Genomic DNA, 19849 nt, shown 5'->3' with positions numbered 1-19849 from the left:
GTCACTGTGCCTGGCCAGCCACCGCACCCGGCCCTAAACTCTTCTAATAGTTGGCTTTTTTATTTTATCAATTTCTTCTTTTTTTATTGACAAGACTATTGCAGTAGGCTTTTTTTCTAATGAATGGTCAACACTAAAGTCTTACTGGGATTGCACTTTATTTTTAAATTTTTATCCCGTAATTCTGGGGATTTTTATGAGGTTTTCTTGGTTGTTTTTTATGTATTTATTTGCATATAACAAACAATTTAATTCTTTGTTCCAAAATAATTCATATATTCAAATTATGTGCTCCTTTTATTTTGTTTCTTGAAATCAAAACGTTTAAGACTACTAAACATTTTACTCCTTGCCCTGAAGATGAGGCCTAATTTAAGAGATGAATAATCAGCTGATGACTGATTCAACGAATGTCATTTGTTTCATTATTTGTCTTTGGGTATTTATGTGGATGCTAAAATTTGCGGGTGAAAGGGAGATACTCTGGGACCTTGTAATCATATTGAAAAACAGGTTATTTACATGGTCCCAGAGAATCTCCTAGTAAAAATGACAATGGAAAAAACAGTAACTTTACAGTGAACAAACCAGGCAGACTGCACCTTAGCCAAGTGATCAAAGTTAACATAATCAGTAATGGGAACAAATATGACACACCAAGGATGACACGATGTTGTTTCTGAGGTATTCGGAACCAAAATACATAACCTGAATTGAATTGTGAGGAAACATCAGACAAACCCAAACTAAAGGACATTTTACAAAATAAATGGGCAGTACTCTTCATAAGTCACAAGGTCAACAAGGACTGAGAAACTATCACAGACTGGCTGAAGCCAAGGAGATATGAAACCAAGCACACCATGTGACTCTGGATTGGAAACTGGGCCAGAAAAGAGACAGCAGTGGGAATGTGAGTATGTGTAAATTAGATAATAGTTTTGTATCAATGTTGTTTTCCTGAAAAAAATAATTATACTGTAATTATGTAAGATGTTAGCATTTGAGGAATCTGGATGAAAGGTATAACGGATTTTTTTTGGTACCATTTTTGCAATATTTTTGTTAAGTCTAAAATTATTTCAAAACTAAGTTAAAAAAATTAAAACATTAAAAAACAACAATTTCCTATAATTTTATAGGAAATAATTTGGGTATATTTAAATATTAGCAGTTTAAATGGCTGTAGATTAAATTTCATATAGATAAATGCTCAAATAGAGGAGAAATGAGTCTGGCGTTATATTTAACATTGGGTTCAATTATTATACATTTTGAATGACACAGCCTGTAAATTCAGCTCTCATTAAGGAAAGGTGTTATAAACATAGAAATAGCCTAACTTTTATATTTTAATAGTTTTTTTTTTTTTGAGACAGGGTCTCGCTCTGTCACCCAGGCTGGAGTGCAGTGGTGCAATCTAGGCTCACTGCAGCCTTGACCTCGCAGGCTCAAGTGATCCTCCCTAGTAGCTGGGACTACAGGTTTGTGCTGCCACACACAAAGTTTTTGTGTTTTTTGTAGAGACAGGGTTTCACCATGTTTCCTAGGCTGGTCTTGAACTCCTGGGCTCAAGCAATCCTCCTATCTCAGCCTCCCAAACTGCTGGGATTCCAGGTGTGAGCCACTATGCCTGGCCCTTCTTCTTCTTTTTAATTTTTTGGCACAGGGTCTGTCGCCCAGGCTGGAAAGCAGTCACGTGATCACAGCTCACTTGCAGCCTTGACCTCGCAGGCTCAAGCTATCCTCCCACCTCAGCCCCACAAGTAGCTGGGACAACAGGCGCTAATTTTTGTATTTCTTGTAGAGATACAGTTTCGCCATGTTGCCTAGGCTGGTCTCAAACTCCTGAGCTCAAATATCTGCCTGCTTTGGCCTCCCAAAATGCTGGGATTACAGGCGGGAGCTACCACGCCCAGTCTATATTTTGATATTTTAAAAATAAATTTTTAGCCGCCTCTGCAGCTTGTTCTATCACCCATACATTAACATACCAAAATACAAGTATTTTTTACTTCCTAGGTGAGGTTATCATAAGATCTTGCTTTCACATATTTTGCTGACAAATCAGATATTTATTTATTCTACTACAGTGAAAACTATGGAAAGGCCCTCTGTTTTATTCTTAATTTTTTTTAAATGAAAAAACATGGGGTTTCACTATGTTGCCCAGGCTGACCTCAAACTCCTAGGCTCAAGTGATCCTCCTGCCTTGGCCTCCCACAGTGCTGGGATTATGGGAGTGAGCCACCATGCCCAGTTGAAAGGCCCTTTAGGAATAAGATATTACTTATGTTGCTCCAAGCAGTACATAAATTAATAACTTTATAAATAAATCCACTACCCCCTTCAGCTATTAGTTTGTCTGAGTTTGCAAGGAGATACTAATGCCCATTTCCATAGACTAGGAAGGAGGAAAGGGGAAATTAAACATTAGGAGGTGCTCAACAATTATTTAGTAGAAAATGAATTAATGGATACTTTGATCTCTCAATTTATTTAATATTTTAATTTTGAAGAATTATACATTTAATGCCAGTATAAATACATTTTCCCAAGCTAGGGAGCAATGATATTTTGGTGGTCAAAGTTTTAAGCAATATGACTGACAACTTAGTAAGAAACTGAGAACAAGAACTGTGGAGAAACCATTTCCTTGGGTAATGAACAGAGCAGAGTGGACTATAATAGAGATCTGAGTGTCCTACAGCAGCTACACATCAATAGAGAGAGGAAATAGGAGTAAGGGCTAGACCTCCAACTGTGAATAGTCTACCTTATGATGTGGCATTTTGGAATTCATGCTAGGTGGATTTAGCTGGCCCCAGAAAATCCTACTGGAGTGTACCAGTAACATGAAAAGTTACCACTTAAAGGCTACAAGACCTTTCACTGATGGTGACCTCCTTTCTCTTATATCATACATAACCCTCCAAGCAAGGATCTCTTTGCTCTGTAGTTGAGGCCTAATTTAAGAGATGAGTCATCAGCCGATGACTGATTCAAGCAATGGCAATTCTCTTATTAAGTAGGCTTCAGTATTGTAAGAAGTTGTTTACTTGATGTTCTAATTTTTATCTATCCCAAAGTTCTTTTTAGGTAACGGTGATAATCTAAAAAAATTATTCAGTGTTCATTCAGACTATTTATGATCCATTCTATGACAAATTGTGTTCTGAAGAGAAAATAATATAATACTATCCCATATGAATCAAATTTATCTTTTCAAAGACAGCTAAGTTGTTATTCCTTTTGGTCGTAAATATTTGTTTTCCACCCCACTTCTCTCCATTTCTACTACTATTTAGGCAGCTTACCTGTAGCTAAAGGCAATTTTAGTTTCCTAAGTATATAAAATCTCTTAAATGTATCACCAAGAGATGAATGTCTATTGTAGAAATATTATATATTAGATTTAGGGGAGAAAAGATTTTCTTTTTTATTTGCTTCTATTATAATTTCATGCATCAGGTATGCTTTTATTGCAGCACTTCACTCTTTTTTTCATAATTATGAGTATAGCAAAAGGGGGCTATTAATTTAGTTTGTGTAAGCAAAAGCATCAGAGAACCCTTCAAGTATATACATGCACTGTGCACCCTGTGCCTAAAATTCACTAAGTAGTAAACATAACCCTGAAAAGTCACACAGTTAAAAAAATTAAAAACATTGAAAGATAATCAAGAATTGGGCACATTAGATGTACAAAAGTTAAATCACAGTTAACAGGGATTATGGCAAAATTATAATTTAATTACTATAAAGAGGATATTAAAATCTAAAAACATTTAAAAGTCAAGATGAGGTTATAACTGGGTTGTAGCAGATTAGGAAAAAAATTCTAGACCCAAAGCATTGATAAGAATTTCTAAAAATGACTCCATTTAAGAATTCAGCATGATGCCAGCCAGTGTTGCATACCTATATTCCCAGCTACTCAGAAGGCTGGGGCAGGAGGATCTCTTGAGCCCAGGAGTTCGAGGCTGTAGTATGCTATGATCTTGTCTGTGAACAGTCACTGCACTCCAGTCTGGGCAACATAGCAAGACCCCCATCTCTTAAAAAGAAAATAATTCAACATGAAATTATAGAATCGAGTATATTTAATATTGGAGGTGACTTCTAGATGATGCGGATTAATCTATCATGTTAAAGGAAGGACCATGGCTCAATCCCATCTTTACTGTTTACTAGTCATTTACTCTCTCAGAACATCAAGGTTTTCATTTGCAAAACGGGAGTAATACCACCAGCTGCACAGGGTGGTTTTGAGGATTAAAATTCACTGAGCTAATATCTGTAAAAGCCCCTGGAACACAGCAACTACTTCAATGTTGCTGTTGACTCAGGATTCTTTCCATTTTAAAATAAGACAATAAGACCCCAGAAGGCTGGGAAATCTCATAGCACGCCAGCAGCAGAGCTGGGACATGACTGTGGGCCTCAGTGTTTACTCTGCCAGGCTGGAAGCCAATCTCACCCACAGCTCGATGCCTTCTAAGCAGCCTGAATGCTCATTAATCTTTGAAGAGGCATAAGAGCCAAGAGCTGGCAATTTCTCATTTCTTTATCTTGACTACATGGGTTTGGGTGAGACTTTGGCTGAACAGGAGTGATGAGAGAGAAAGAGTTTCAGCAGCTGTCTTCTGTCAAACCAAAAATGTATCAAAATAGTGCATTTTTAAAACAAGGTTTCTAAATATTACACTGGATAAAGTGTGAACTCAGAGTTGCTACTCTAGGACACTGCTTAGTTCATCAGTTCTTAGATTTCAAGATTCCACTTACTACAAAAAACTGAAAATGATCTTTAGGGACCAATACAGAATCATCAACTTTTTAAGACATTAAAAATAAAAATCCCAACTGCCTCTTACTCAGAATAGTCCCTTAGTCAAGAGTGTAGTGCTTGACTTTTGGCTTTACCCACTAATTAGAAGTATGTAACCTCAGGCCAGGTACTTAGCCTTTCAGTGCTCAAACGAGGTAAGCACAGTACCCGCCTCATGGATCCTTGTGAGCACTGAATAATAGAGTCTCAAACATAGTAAGAGCTAGGTAAATGTTAGATGTTATTTGTTATAATTATTAGTTTGTGGCTGTGGGGAAGTTATTTAATCTCTTTGTGTCTTAGTTTCCTAACTTGCAAAATGTAAACAATGATACTTCATTGGGTTGTGGTAAGGATTAAACAAATTAAGTTATTAAGTGTATAGAACTGTTTGGCGCATAGTAAGCTCTTTATAAGCATTGGCCATCACTCTCACTACTATTTTTTAAAGGATATTTTAACATTAAAAGAATAAATGTGGCATTTTGAAAAACTGTTTTGTCTTTGTTTACCAATGAAAATTTTATTTGGGATCTGCACTGATTTATGCTCCAGCATTTGATCTAAATAAATGTCACGTCATTAACCATTAATGTTATCTATAAATGCTTTCATTCATAGTGAGCTAACTTCTTACGAAAGTAATGTCTGGAAATTCTAAAAATGCCATCCGACATGTTTTATTCTATCATGATCTTTGGAAATAAGTTCAACTCTTTCATAAGCAGCAGATGCTCATTGAAGATGTTATAATCGAATCTTGATAACAATTAATAATTTATGATCTACCTTTTGTTATACCAAAGGGGTAGACATTTATATAGCCTGTGGTAATGACTATACAGAGAAATGATAGGATTCTGAAGGCAGTCTTTGGGGGATGAGCAAAAGCCACACTCAGTAGAAGTAAGGTTCCTCCTAAGAAATTAAAAATAAAATTGTCCTATGAGATTAAACTATAAATCAACATATGATGGTTATGAGTAGTGGTAGGCAAAGTTCCTTTAAGAGACAGAATGAGTCTCAGGCTAGCTTAAAACTGAATCGAACCATATTAATATAAAGAATGTATCAATAAGGCATTTGTGGGCAGGTACATGATGGAGGGATAAGAGACAGTACTGGAAACAGAAAAAGGAGAACTGCTTGTAGGAAGATGTTGCAGTACTTAGTTAAGTAACACTAAAAATAAGAAAATAGCAACAAGATTTCTATAGTGATTATTACGTATTAGATACTATTGTAAGCCCTGTAATTTATTAACACATTTAATCTTTGGAATAATCCTGTGAAATATGAACTATTATTTGCCTTAAACGTGAGGAAACTGAAACAGAGAGGTTAAGAAACATGCCCAAGGTCAGACAGCAAAGTGACAGAAGAAGAATTTGAACTAGGCCAGGTGCAGTGGCTCACACCTGTAATCCCAGCAGTTTTGGAGGCTGAGTCAGGCGGATCATGAGGTCAGTTAGCTGGGATCGGTGATGGGCGCCTGTAATCCCAGCTATTTGGGAGGCTGAGGCAGGAGAATCGCTTGAACCTGGGAGGTGGAGGCTGCAGTGAGCCGAGACTGTGTCACTGCACTCCAGCCTGGGTGACAGAGCAAGACTCTGTCTCAAAAAAATAAAAGAATTTGAACTAAGATAGTCTGGCTCCAGAGTCTGTGCTCTCAATAACTGAGTCACATGCGACGCTGCCCAGAAGTGACGGGGCTTCATCAGGCTCATCCAGAAGTTCAGTTTGCCCTGTATGTATTCATGTATTAATATTCTGAGCACAGCCTATGGATGATGTTACTGATTCAGTGGTGAACAAGGAGTCATATTTCTGTCTTTCTTTCTGAAATAGAGTTAAAAGCACTACATATAATTAAATCCCATATTATGGTTCCATGTGGAATCAACCCTCAAATAATTGGTTATCACTTGTAGCCTGCCTATATTGAAAGAATGTGTCAGTCAAACCAATACAAACACATGGCCTGACTGACAGCTCGCTCTCCATTCTATATAATTTATTTGGTATGCTGGAATTCATTCTTTGGGCCTATGTGTTGATGAAAATCAGCATTCCTGAGCCTGATGAGCCCTGCAACACTGATGATATCCTTTCTACTTCTGTTTTAGAATTGTCTCGAGGCTACAATTAAATGATATAAGCTCATTTGTTTATTTAAACAAAATATATTTACACTTATTTTCAACAAGTATCTTAACAGTACTTAGAAATTCTTTCAATATCTTCAAGGTGAGCCATTACTTCTGATTCACTTTTGGTCAAATAAGGATGGTGAATGTGTGGAAACACTTAAGTTAGTACCCATGTAGCTGATTCAACTCAAGAATGCATAAAAGCTTATTAATTTTGGATAAATTATGTACGCTATTTTTCACGAACCTAACACTTTAATAAGCTGTTTAAAAATACCTCATACAATGGAGGCCTTTCTTGAATATAGTTCTCTTAAATCCTAAGAGGAAACGGTATTACTCTTTGGCCGTAATACCAGCACACCTTATTTTATTGTGCTTCACTTTATTGTACTTTGCAAATAAAGTTTTTTTACAAATTGCAAGTTTGTGGTGATCCCCAGTCAAGCAATTCTATTGGTACCATTTTCCAACAGCATGTGCTCACTATGAGATATGGTTTGGCTGTGTCCCCACCCAAATCTCATCTGGAATTGTAGTGCCCACAATTCCCACATGTTGTGGGAGGTGCCCAGTGGGAAGTAACTGAATCATGGGGGCAGGTCTTTCTTGTACTGTTCTCATGATAGTGAATAAGTCTCACAAGATCTGATGGCAAACTTAATAGATAAATGCTGTGTGTGTGGTCTAACTGCTCCACCAACCAGTATTCCCCCGTTTCTCTCCATCTCCTTGGGCCTCCCTATTCCCTGAGACACAACACTATTAGGCCAATTAATAACCCTATAATACCCTCTAAGTGTTCCCTATAATTAATAACCCTGTAATACCCTCTAGGTGAAAGGAACAGTCGCAAGTCTCTCACTTTCAGGAGTGTCCGAGGGAGAGAATATAGGCATGGATTCATAGTTTCTGTTTCTGGTTGGGTCAGTAAAGCCCCTTCCTTATCCCTCTTTTCTGCTTATTACTAAAGACAGAAACTAAAAGCCATGGCTTCAGGCTGCTAAAAGCCTAAGACAAAACAAAACAGAACAACAACAACAATAAAATAAAGTGGGTTGGAGAAGCTTGCAACCAAAAGCTAGAAATAATTAAGCTTAGTGAGGAAGGCATGTCAAAAGCTAAAGCAAGCTGAAAGCTAGGCCTCTTGTGCCAAACAGCCAAGGTGGGAATGCAAAGGAAAAGTTATTGAAGGAAATGAGAAGTGCTACTCCAGTGAACAACATGAATGATGTGAAGGTGATATAGTCTTACTGCTCATATGGAGAAATGTTTAATAGTCTGGATAGAGGATCAAACCAGCCACAACATTCCCTAAAGCCAAAGCCTAATCCAGAGCAAGGCCTCCACTCTTTTCAATTCTATGAAGGTTGAGAAAGGTGAGGAAGCTGCAGGAGAAAAGTCTGACATTACCAGAGGTTGATTCATGAGGTTTAAGGAAAGAAGCCATCTCCATAACATACAAATGTAAGGTGAAGCAGCAAGTGCTAATGTAGAAGCTGCAGCAAGTTATCCAGAAGATCTAGCTAAGATCTTCATTGCTGAAGGTGGCTACACTAGACAACAGATTTTCAATGCAGATGAAACAGCTTTATATCAGCAGAAGATGGCATCCAGGACTTTCATAGTTAGAGAGAAGTCAATGCCTGGCTTCAAAGCTTCAAAAGACAGGCTGATTCTCTTATTAGGGGCTAAATGTAGCTGGTGGCTTAAAGTTGAAGCCAGTGCTCATTTATTATTCTGAAAATCCTAGGACCTTTAAGAACTATCCTAAATCTACTCTGCCTGTGCCCTATAAATGGAACAAAGCCTAGATGACAGCAACATCTGTTCACACCATGGTTTACTGAATATTTTAAGCTTACTATTGAGAAGTACTGCTCAGAAAAAAGGATTCCTTTCAAAATATTACTGCTCATTGACAATGCACCTGGTCACCCAAGAGATCTGATGGAGACGGACAGATTCATGCCCTCATACCTGCTAACAAAATATCCATTCTGCAGCCCATGGATCAAGGAGTAATTTTGACTTTCAGGTCTTATTTAAGAAATACTTTCTGGCCAGACACAATGGCTCACGCCTGTAATCCTAGCACTTTGGGAAGCTGAAGCATGTGGATCACTTGGAGACAGGAGTCCAAGACCAGCCTGGCCAACATGGTAAAACCCCATCTCTACTAAAAATACAAAAATTAGCTGGGTGTGGTGGCGTGTGCCCATAGTCCCAGCTACTTGGGATGTTGAAGCACGAGAATCACTTGAACCTGGGAGGCGGAGGTTGCAGCAAGCTATTACGACACTGCCCTCCAGCCTGGGTGACAGAACGAGATTCTGTCTCAAAACAACAACAACAACAACAACAACAACAAAAGAAATACTTTCATAAGGCTATAGCTGCCACAGACAGTAGTTCCTCTGATGGATCCGGGCAAAGTAAATGAAAACCTTCTGGAAATGATTCATTATTCTGGATACCATGAACATTCATGATTCATGGGACGAGGTCAAAACACCAACATTATAAGGAGTTTGGAAGAAGCTGATTTAAACCCTCATGGATGACTTTGAGGGGTTCAAGATTTAAGGGGAGGAAGTCACTGCAGATATGGCAGAAATGGCAAAAAAAGTAGAATTAGAAGTGGAACCTGAAGGTGTGACTGAATTGTTGCAATCTCATGATAAAACTTCAACACATGAGGAGCTGCTTTTTATGAATGAGCAAAGAAAGTGGTTTCCTGAGATGGAATCTACTTCCGGTGAGGATACAATATGGTGAACACTGGTGAAGTGACAATAAAGGATTCAGAATATTCAAAAAATGTAGTTGATAAAGCAGCAGCAGGGTTTGAGAGGACTGACTCCAATTTTAACTTTTTTTTTTTGAGACAGAGTCTCATTCTGTCGCCTGGGGTTGGAGTGCAGTGGCATGATCTTACCTCACTGCACCCTCTGACTCCCAGGTTCAAGGATACTTTTGCCTCAGCCTCCCAAGTAGCTGGGATTACAGGTATGTGCTGCCACTCCCGGCCAATTTTTGTATTTTTAGTAGAGATGGGGTTTCACGATGATAGCCAGGCTGGTCTCGAACTCCTGACCTCAAGTGATCCACCCACCTCAGCCTCCCAAAGTACTGGGATTACAGGCATGAGCCACTGTGTCCGGCCTAGGATTGACTCCAATTTTGAAAGAAGTTCTATGGGTAAAAATGCCACCAAATAGCATCATGTGCTACAGAGAAAACTTTTGTGAATGAAGAGTCAACGGATGTGGCAAACTTCATTGTTGTCGTATTTTAAGAAATTGCCACGGCCACCCCAACCTTCAGCAACCACCACCCTGATTAGTCATCAACACCCTGATACATCAACATCAAGGCAAGACCCTCCACCAGCAAAAAGATGATGACTTGCTGATGGTTCAGATAACTGTTAGCATTTTTTAGCAATAAAGTATTTTTCACTTAAGGTACTTTTTTTTTTTTTTAGGCATAATACTATTACACACTTAACAGACTACAGTACAGTGTAAACAAAACTTTCATATGCACTGGATAATCAAAAAATTCATATGACTTGATTTAATGCAATATTTGCTTTACTGCAGTGCTGTGGAACTGAACACCCAACAGCTCTAAAGTATGCCTATAAAATCTACCTCAAATATTTCAGAAGTAAAGGATACATTTGGCTTTCTTTTGGGAGTTAATGTTATTTGCTCAAATCTGTCACTATTATTATAGCAACAATGTATAATTTTAACCTTAATTTTAACCTTAAAGATGCTAACGTCTTCATGAATTTTTTAATAACTTTTCTGAAAATGTTATATATTATGGATTAGACTAATATAACACACATTTACTTTTCAAATACCAAAATATTAGATTTATACACATAATACACATTTACTTTCAAACACCCAAATCCAACCATTGTAAGTTTAGGTCTATACTTAAGCTCTTGAATGGGATTAGATCAACAGAAGCATGAAGATGAAAGGAAAAATAATCATTACCAACGATAATTTTAAAAACCTGTTTACTTGTTAAGGATAACTTTGAAAAGATACATGCAATAAAATTGCTTTCCAAGTGTATATAAAGAATTAAAGCTGTAGTAAAAATTAGAACAAAATTGACGCAGCTTTTCCTTTCCTGATTTCTGTAGAAAAGAATGAAATTCCAATAGAAAGTGGAATCTTTAGTTCACATTTTCCCCCTAATAATACAACTGTTATATAAAATAAGCATTTAAAAATAATTTTTTATTTTTAATTTCAATAAGAAAGCAAAATCTAATAAAATAGCATTTCATATGATAAAATTATAGTTTCCCTAAATAAAACAATCCTAATATACTTAAAAACTTTCAGAAAATATGCAGTCATAGATAAGAGTTATATAAAAAGGCCAAAAAAGTCTAAGCAATACATTGGTTTTATTAAATCTAAAATAAAAAATAAATAATCTAAAATAAAAAATAAATCCTGATAGAACTCATCAAATTTGTTTTAATAAACAAAAATCTAAAAAAGTGAGAGCAAGAGCTTTGATATCTAAATATTTAAGAAAGTGAACATGACTATTATATGAAAGAGAAAAATGAAAATACTTTTAGGTTTACATATTATTCCTCCAAGATACAAAATGTTTTAAAATGGCTGTCACCATTCAAATGCTGTAAGATGTGGAGTATGAACTTTTCCATATAATTAGATAAAAATAAAACAGACATATGATTCCAAAAAAGGAGTATTCTGTAATATACAATTTCATAAGGTCCAAGTAAGCTTAATTATGAATACATATTCATGAGATTTACTTCTCTGTTCTTTACAAGTTGAAATAGAAATATTTTTACAAATATATTTTCCTATTATTTTTCTTTTAGTATTCACATAAAATATTGTAGAGCAAAACACCAAAGGTTAATGTTGCACAAACTAATACAACTAATACCTGTATTGTGTTCTTCCTACGATTGACTTTCCTTCTCTCCATTGAGCAGTCACATCGCTGGGATCAAGTAAGCCTTCAAAAATGTGCTCCCAGAGATACAAGCCTGGTAATTAACAACAAAAACAAAATGAAAACAATTTACTGTCTCATCTACTCTGGTGCATGAGACAAGTTTATGTTCTATTCTTTTACTCATTTGACTGTAAAACCAGAATGCCTCCCCTTAGGGCCGCTGGCAGGCAGTGCTACCAAGCAACAGCTCCAAATCAACATGGCAGCTAATGAGAGACAGAGCTCAGAAGCTGTCAGTGTGTAAAATGTGGCAAAATGTGAGTTAATATTAAAGACCTCTCCTACTCTAGATTTGAGAAACCCCTAATTTATATAGATCTTTACACCTGTCTTATTCTGAAATGAAATGTATTATATTACAAAGTAAACTATACTATGTGGTTAGAACTATTTTTATAACAAATTAGGGGGAGTTGCCATTTTGTGCCAAATGGAGCCAGAGGAGCTCATGTATTTACATATATTAATACATTCAATATGTCAAGGGGACATTACCTCCTCCTCACTTGAACACATATCCCTGAATGCATGATCCCCTTCACAGACAAATGCCACTGCATCTTTTCTCCTTATGGCAGCCCCTGATGTTTTACCATGATTTCACCTGAATGAAAGCTCTGAGAGTAGAGAAGAGCAGTGTTACTCAATGAAGTACTATGGAGACCATACACCACTTCTGGGCACCCTGTTTTGGTTACACTCAAAGAGGTTTTTGTTTCATTCTCATTGTACCCTGGTACTAAAGGAAACCCAAGCCACCATGTTTAAAACATGGACAATTAGATAAAGCTTTCCAAATGTGATGGGTTGAATAATGTCTCCCTGCCCCACCAGCAAAGATGTCCATATTCTAATCTCTAGAATCTAGGAATATGTTACCTTACATGGCAAAAGACACTTTAAAAATACAATTGAGTTAAGGATGCTGAGGTGAAGAGATTATTATAGATTATCTAGGTGGGCCCTATGTAATCTCAAGAGTCCTCACACAAGGGAGGCAGGAGGGTCAGAGTGAGGCACGGGATATATAAAGATGGAAGCAGAGGTCAGAGTGATGTGGGGCCATAAATGAAGGAATGCGGGTAGCCCCTAGAAACTCTCAACGGTAAGGAAACAGGTTCTCCTCTAGAGCCTCCAAAAGTAACACAGCCCCCACACATTTTAGAGTTCTGCCTTCAGAAAAGTAAGATACTAAATTTGTGGTAATTTGTTACGGTTGCAATAGGATGCTATGGATTATACAGTTAAGATTATGGTACCTGGAAATGGTGTGCTACTGTAACAAATACTTAAAAATGTGGAAGTGGCTCTGAAATTGGGTAATGGGTAAAGGCTGAGAGAATTGTGAGGATATGATTTTAAAAAGCCTAGATTAGATTGCCTTGAATAACCTGCAGACAGAAATATGGATGTTAATGACTCAGCTAGTGAAGACTCAAAGTGAGGCAGAGTAGAGAAAACCTGTATTGTCTTAGAGGATATCTAAATCATCATAAGCAGACTGTTGGTAAGAATATGCAATTTTTAAAAATTATTTATTTATTTATTTATTTATTTATTTAGAGACAGAGTCTCACTCTGTAGCCCAGGCTGGAATAAGGTGGCATGATCTTGGCTCACCGCAACCTCCACCTCCCGGGTTCAAGCAATTCTCCTGCCTCAGCCTCCTGAGTAGCTGGGATTACAGGCATGTGCCACAATGTCTGGCTAATTTTTGTATTTTTGGTAGAGATGGGGTTTCACCATGATGGCCAGGCTGGTCTTGAACTCCCGGCCTCAAGTGATCCACCTGCCTCAGCCTCCCAAAGCGCTCGATTACAGGCATGAGACATCACTCCTAGAATATGTATATTAAATAAATTGTTGGTGAGAGCTCAGAATAAAATCAGGAATGTGTTATTAGAAACTGGAAGGATGAGGATCCTTGTTACATAACAGTAAAAAGCTTAGTTGGATTGTATCCTGCAGTTACGTGGAAAGCAGAACTTGTGATAAATTTCAATAATTAGCTGGAGGGTTCCAAGCAAAGTGAAAGGTGTAGACTGGTTTCTTCTTGGTGATTAATGAAATATAAGAAGAAAGAGATAGAAGGAAAAACTGTTAAGCAAAAGGGAACCAGAATTTGATGATTTGGGAAATTCTCAGACGATTAAGATTGCAAAAGAGGTGAAAAATTAGATTTACTGTCTGCAAAGGGTGTTCCAGAAAGAAGACCAAGGATGTGGCTGCACAACCTTTTGCTAGTGTCTCAGAAGGAACAGAAGATCTGAATATTCATTCACACAAAAGGCTCTTTGAAGAGATTACACATGTGACTTACAGGTCTCCTCAGCTATCTCAGCAGAAGCCAGAAATGGAGATGGGATTACTCAGAAAAGATCTGCAGAGGAGCTTCCCATCTAATGGAGGGAATCCTGTGACATACACAGGAGGCCCACAAGGTTCTTCAGAATGTTATATGAGCAGAAACACTGCCAGCTTGGACTAAAAAAGACAGAAAGAGGTCACAATGAAAGAAGGCTGATGGGCTCTGAAAATTTTATCAGCTGTCAGCAGGCTGATAAAGTTACTAAGCTGCAAACTTGTGTTACTTTTTATGAAAAAGGAAAAGATGACTTCAAGAGTATGGCTGAAATGCCAGAGGGCAAAGCTGTACAAGTCATAGATTATTCCTAGGCCTGCAATATAATCAAATGGAGCTGACCATTCAGATGAAATTTAGATTTCAAAATTGCTTGGACCAGTGACACTTTTTCACTTCAATTTTTTTCCCTTTTTGAATGGGAATGTCTATAACGGTATTTCATAACTGTGCCTAGAGAATAGGCTGATGAAAGTAGCATTTTTCCTGCCAGCAGAGGTGATAAAAAAAAAAAAAAAAAAAAGGTAGCATTTGATGAAATTCACTTGGCCACTTTGCGCTTATCAGATTGAAAAGACAGAAGTCTGGAAATGAAAATCTGGGATTTAAAAGAAGAAATCAGTATTAGGGACTTTATTTAAAAAATAATGGTCAGAATTTGATGACTGAAGACCTGGTTTCAGGTGCTTGAAATTTAGAGACTGGTAGTAATCTTCCAGGATGTATACTTGTATGTAAGTATGAACGAATTTATGAAATACCGTGAGCAGAGGACTATCCTCTGTACATTTTCCTCTCATCTGGTACTTTCTATCCATATCCCTTATTGTACACAAACCCAGCTCATGTTCAAAGGCCAAATAAAGTGGTAAGTCACTAAATTCTTTGTGACTGTTTGAACCCTCACAGCCCCATTCTCTAATTGAGCATAATATATATCTTAGAACACTACACTCTCATGATATTCACAGCAAAAACACCTGTGTGCAATCAAGTTTAATCAACTACATACTATAATATATTCCTTTGCTGATACAATGAACACTGTCATATTAAAGGCTCTTGAGAAAGGCCTGCAATGAAGAACCTTAACTTTGTACTCTTCAGTGTTTCCCAAATGTGTTTGGCCCTCAAGGCCAGGGGCCACATCTTATATTTGTGTATCAAGTGTCCAAAAAATACACAGATTCATGAAAATTCAGTTGACATATGTTTTGCAATCTAATGACACTATACAGCCTACTCAATGTATCGATAAATGAAGCTGTGCTCTGCTAAAGACCAACAGTGGAACATGTATGTGTGTACATTTACAAACAGATGTTGTCTAATTGGAAGGAGAAAGGAATTACTGACAAAAAGTGAAAAAATATATCATGATGCCTTAATTAACAAGTTATGAAATAAATTATATTAAAATGAATTTCATATCAATAAAGTACATTTTACAATGCTTTTTACATGTCTTCCTTCTACATATTAACTTACCAATGGCAGCTTTGCCCCAGATCTGTACACTGAGGTCTGTTTTTCCTTTCGTGGATTTATTTAATACTTGAAGGCTAGTTTTAAATCTGTATTGTTGCTCATTTTTTTCATCTCCTTCCCAAGGATTCCATTCTTCACTTTCCAAAGTGAACTGTTCTGTTTTAAAAAGAGTAACAGTGTTTACCAGTTAGGTGTTATTGCAGCTGTAGGTAAATTCAAATCATTTAAATTAAGTGTTAGTTCTAATTTCATCCTAACTTTAATTTTTGAGAGATAGAGCAACTGAATTTAAACTGGTTATACACAATGATAACAAAAAAGAAACTATCGGCAAATTTTTTAACTGAACTTTTTTTACTCTGAAAGGTCTTAGAAATAAAATGCTAACTTGAAACAGGAAAATTCTCTTCCCCAAAACAAAACCTTTAAAAATAACAGGATAATATGTATTAAGTTACAGGTTTAACTTCTGCAATTCTTTTTATCTATTGTATACAGGTAACCTATGCACAAAAAACTGACTTCAGAGTGTAGTGTTCACCAGTCTTAGATACTATCGTGCAAAATTCTGAATAAAGGGAGAGAGAAAGCTGAGTCTGATCTTAACATCAATTAAAACACCGGACAGGGGACCAGAATTTGGAGGTAAAGCCTGCCTTACGGTCACTGCAGGATTAGAGGGCTTTGGTTTTTTTTTTGTTTTTGAGACGGAGTCTTGCTCTGTGCCCCAGGCTGGAGTGCAGTGGCGCGATCTTGGCTCACTGCAAGCTCCGCTCCCCGGGTTCACGCCATTCTCCTGCCTCAGCCTCCCAAGTAGCTGGGACTACAGGCGCCCGCCACCTCGCCCGGCTAGTTTTTGTATTTTTTTAGTAGAGGCGGGGTTTCACGGTGTTAGCCAGGATGGTCTCGATCTGCTGACCTTGTGATCCGCCCGCCTCGGCCTCCCAAAGTGCTGGGATTACAGGCTTGAGCCACCGCGACCGGCCTAGAGGGCTTTGTTTCAATATGGAAAACGGATGTCTTAGACCTTGCGGCGATTTTGAGGCCTTCAAGGAGCACTCCCGCAAATCTCTGGCATTTGAGACGACGTCTTGAATTTTAACACGTGTTTGAAAGGCGTTCGCGCCTGTCAACCTCTGGGATGGGGAGCGGGGACAGCGTGTGAGATCTGGGTAAGAATTAAGGGCCAGTCTCCAATCCCGAGCCAAGGGCTAGCTCGAGGGGCTGTAGGAGGCAAAGCGCGTCTCAGGCCCCGCGGGTAACCCCGGACTTGAGAGCGGGGTGCGGGAACCCGGCCCCTGCCGCTCAGCAGCCCCTAGCCAGGCGCGCAGAGCCGGAGGGAAGCTGCAGCCCCAGTCCTACCTCGGCCGCGTCTCTCCCGCGCGGGGGCCACCGCCCCCTTCCTGAGGCCCCGCGGGGACCCCGCCGGCGCCTGTCGGCGGCGCCCGAAGAAGACGTGGTAGGCAGCGTAGAGGGAGAATAGGCAGTACAGGGCGATGAGAAATGAGCAGAGCCGCTTCCGCGTCAGCCGCATCCCACTCGGGCTTCCAGTCAGGCAGCCACCGCCATGGAGCCGGCGGAAACAGAAGCCGGGGCCCGGGAGGCGTCCAGCGCAGGCCCAGGCACTTTCCAGGCCGTCCCCATCAAAGGCTCTTCCGCCCAGCGCCCGGTACAGCCCCGCCCCGGGCACGCCCACCTCCCGCCTCCCGCACAGGCCCCGCCCCCTCCAGTCCCGCCTCCTCCACCGGGCCCAGGGCCTGCCTGCCCACCGCTGACCCCGGAATAGGGGGTCCAGGAGCGGCCACTACCCCAAGTGCTTCCAGACGCCGGGCTGGGTGGGAGCCTCTCTGACCTCTGCCGTGGACCCATTACACCTTTCAACCCTGCCACTTTTCCCAAGTACATAAAGACTCGGGGGAAAAAGAGCACCCGTGGTGGTCCATGAAGGCCATGTGAAGGCATGGACCGTGATGTTTTTTGCTCTACATGGAATCCCTAGCGCCTGGGACAGTGCCTACTACATTGATGGATGAGTGGATATAAACGTCCTTTAAAAAAATTGATGATGGTCGCTCAACATTGTGAATGCAATTAATACTACTCACTTGTATGCATAGAAATAGTTAAAATGTCGAATTCGTGTTTTATATACCTTACTGCAATAAAAATATTTTTAAAGTTCAATTTTATTATTATGATGTGAGTTGAACGCACATAGGCATACAGTATTTTGTCAAATAGAGGCTGTAAATGTGAATGCTTCAATAAACCTTTTGTCCAGCCTTGGAAATATGGGCTACAATGTTCTGTCGGTTGCATCTGGTACTACTGCTCAAATTATCCCGCAGTCTTGCGACGGTGTGTCCGCTAATTAGGGTGACCAGTGGTCCCAGTTTGCCCAGGACTGTAAAGATTCTCCAGTTGGAGGATTTTTAGTGCTAAAATTGGGAAAGTCCTAGGAAATCAGTAAAAGTCGGTCACTCTAGCATCGACTCTAAACAATTAGGTCAAACACTTTACCCAATCCCCCAAACAGTTCCCTGCCTCCAAAGACCTGTTTTAAACCATTTTTGCTCGGACTCCCTAAGTCCTATAAATATCACCCCAAATCTTCTCCTTCTGAGACTGCCAAGCTTCTGTCAAAGTGTGGCCTCCCTTACTGCAGTAGATTTAGAAAATTTAGCTTTCCTTGATTAACAGGCTATTCTGGTGTCTTAGAGAGATGGCAGTTGTTTTATGTACACTGTATTGTTGGTTATCCTATTTTGTTGTGGAAATGACAATTATTTAAGGATAGGAAGTAATTACCTTATAATTACTAAAAAACACCCACTGTATCCATGTACATGCAGATGCTACTGACTAATAGTTTTACTATTGAGAAATGCATACAAGGTAAAACTAATATGCGGCTGATGTCATCTTGAATAAGGGAGAGGGCCATGAAAATGAAGGTGTTGTTTTACCCCAAACTGCAAATGACTGCATAATTTGATTATAAACTTTAAAAAATGTATTTAGGTTACAAAGGAATCTTCTAATTGATCTAAGTCTGGCAGAGTTCATTTTCCTTTCTCTTGGTGTTTAATGATTGAGCTACAGCTGGGAGCTACTTTCTGTATATGCTCTCATCTCTTCAGGTGGATGGAAAGAGAGGGAAAGAGACGTGGTGGGGAATGCAGCAGTGTGGAGGGGGAGACAAGGTTAAATATCCTCTGGGGGTTGAAGCTCCGCATATAGGGAACCAGACCTGAGAAGGAAAGATGTGGGAGGAAGGATAGAAATAAAGGAATATGAGATGAATTAAACTAAAGCAGGGCTAAAATCTTTACTTGGTGATATTTTCTACTCTGTCTGCAAAGGGAAGAACTATTAATCAACACGATATTGAGAAAATAGCCATAATAATACACGCTTATTCTTAGAAGTCTCCAATCCAAATTTCTTGTGATACCTGGTCAGAATTCTCTTCTTAGTTTATCAAGTCTCCAGTAATACTCAAGAAGTGTGTTAACTACTTTGAGAGATTTTTCACAGCTTGGCCAAGCTTCTGTGTCAAACACTTTGTAAGATATTTCTAGCAGGGCTTGACCATGTAAGTTATAAACTAGCTATCTCAAATTTGTAAGAATCAGTCCTAAGAAGATACATTTTTCTTTTTCATGTGAGTGCAGTGCTCAAAAAATAAGCAATAAAACTCTACAGAAATATATTGGCATTGGGAAATAGTAAGCAAATTATAATGCCTTCTTTAAGCAATCAATTAAACAAAATACTGATAACCAACCAAACAAAACTAGGGTGAAGGTTAAAGACAGAACAACCTTGAGGTGAAATTGAAGCAGATGAGCAGAAACAGAGTCTGTGCAAACATCACTTCTTCTGTAAATCTTTCCCTCGCCTATTTCCGTTTCCCCACACCCTCTGAACCCTATGCACAGTTTCATCATTGGTGTAAAATTTCATCACCAGTTTTGTTTATGCATT

At 38.8% G+C, this 19849-nt stretch overlaps 1 protein-coding gene across 8 annotated transcripts in view; it reads right to left on the bottom strand.

Annotated features, from left to right (window-relative positions):
• The window catches only part of RXYLT1 (ribitol xylosyltransferase 1), a 31157-nt gene extending 13650 nt beyond the window's left edge, over positions 1–17507 (bottom strand). For 2 of the 8 annotated variants that reach the window (XM_005571432.3, XM_074007336.1), the window contains exons 1-3: positions 17225–17507; positions 15863–16018; positions 11941–12043 (exon numbers count right to left, since the gene is read on the bottom strand). In XM_005571432.3, the coding sequence (XP_005571489.1) occupies positions 11941–12043; positions 15863–16018; positions 17225–17396 (431 nt within the window). In that variant the 5' untranslated portion in view covers positions 17397–17507. Of the gene's footprint in view, positions 1–3921; positions 4058–11940; positions 12044–12507; positions 12630–14332; positions 14497–15862; positions 16019–16781 lie in introns of all 8 variants that reach the window. The other 6 variants (XM_074007335.1, XM_074007340.1, XM_074007339.1 and 3 more) reach the window with 6 other exon arrangements.
• Positions 17508–19849: the final 2342 nt, after the last annotated feature.

The sequence above is a fragment of the Macaca fascicularis genome, chromosome 11 (assembly GCF_037993035.2).
Source record: "Macaca fascicularis isolate 582-1 chromosome 11, T2T-MFA8v1.1".
In the NCBI taxonomy this organism is placed as follows: domain Eukaryota; kingdom Metazoa; phylum Chordata; class Mammalia; order Primates; family Cercopithecidae; genus Macaca; species Macaca fascicularis.
This window is presented reverse-complemented; position numbering and strand designations above follow the sequence as displayed.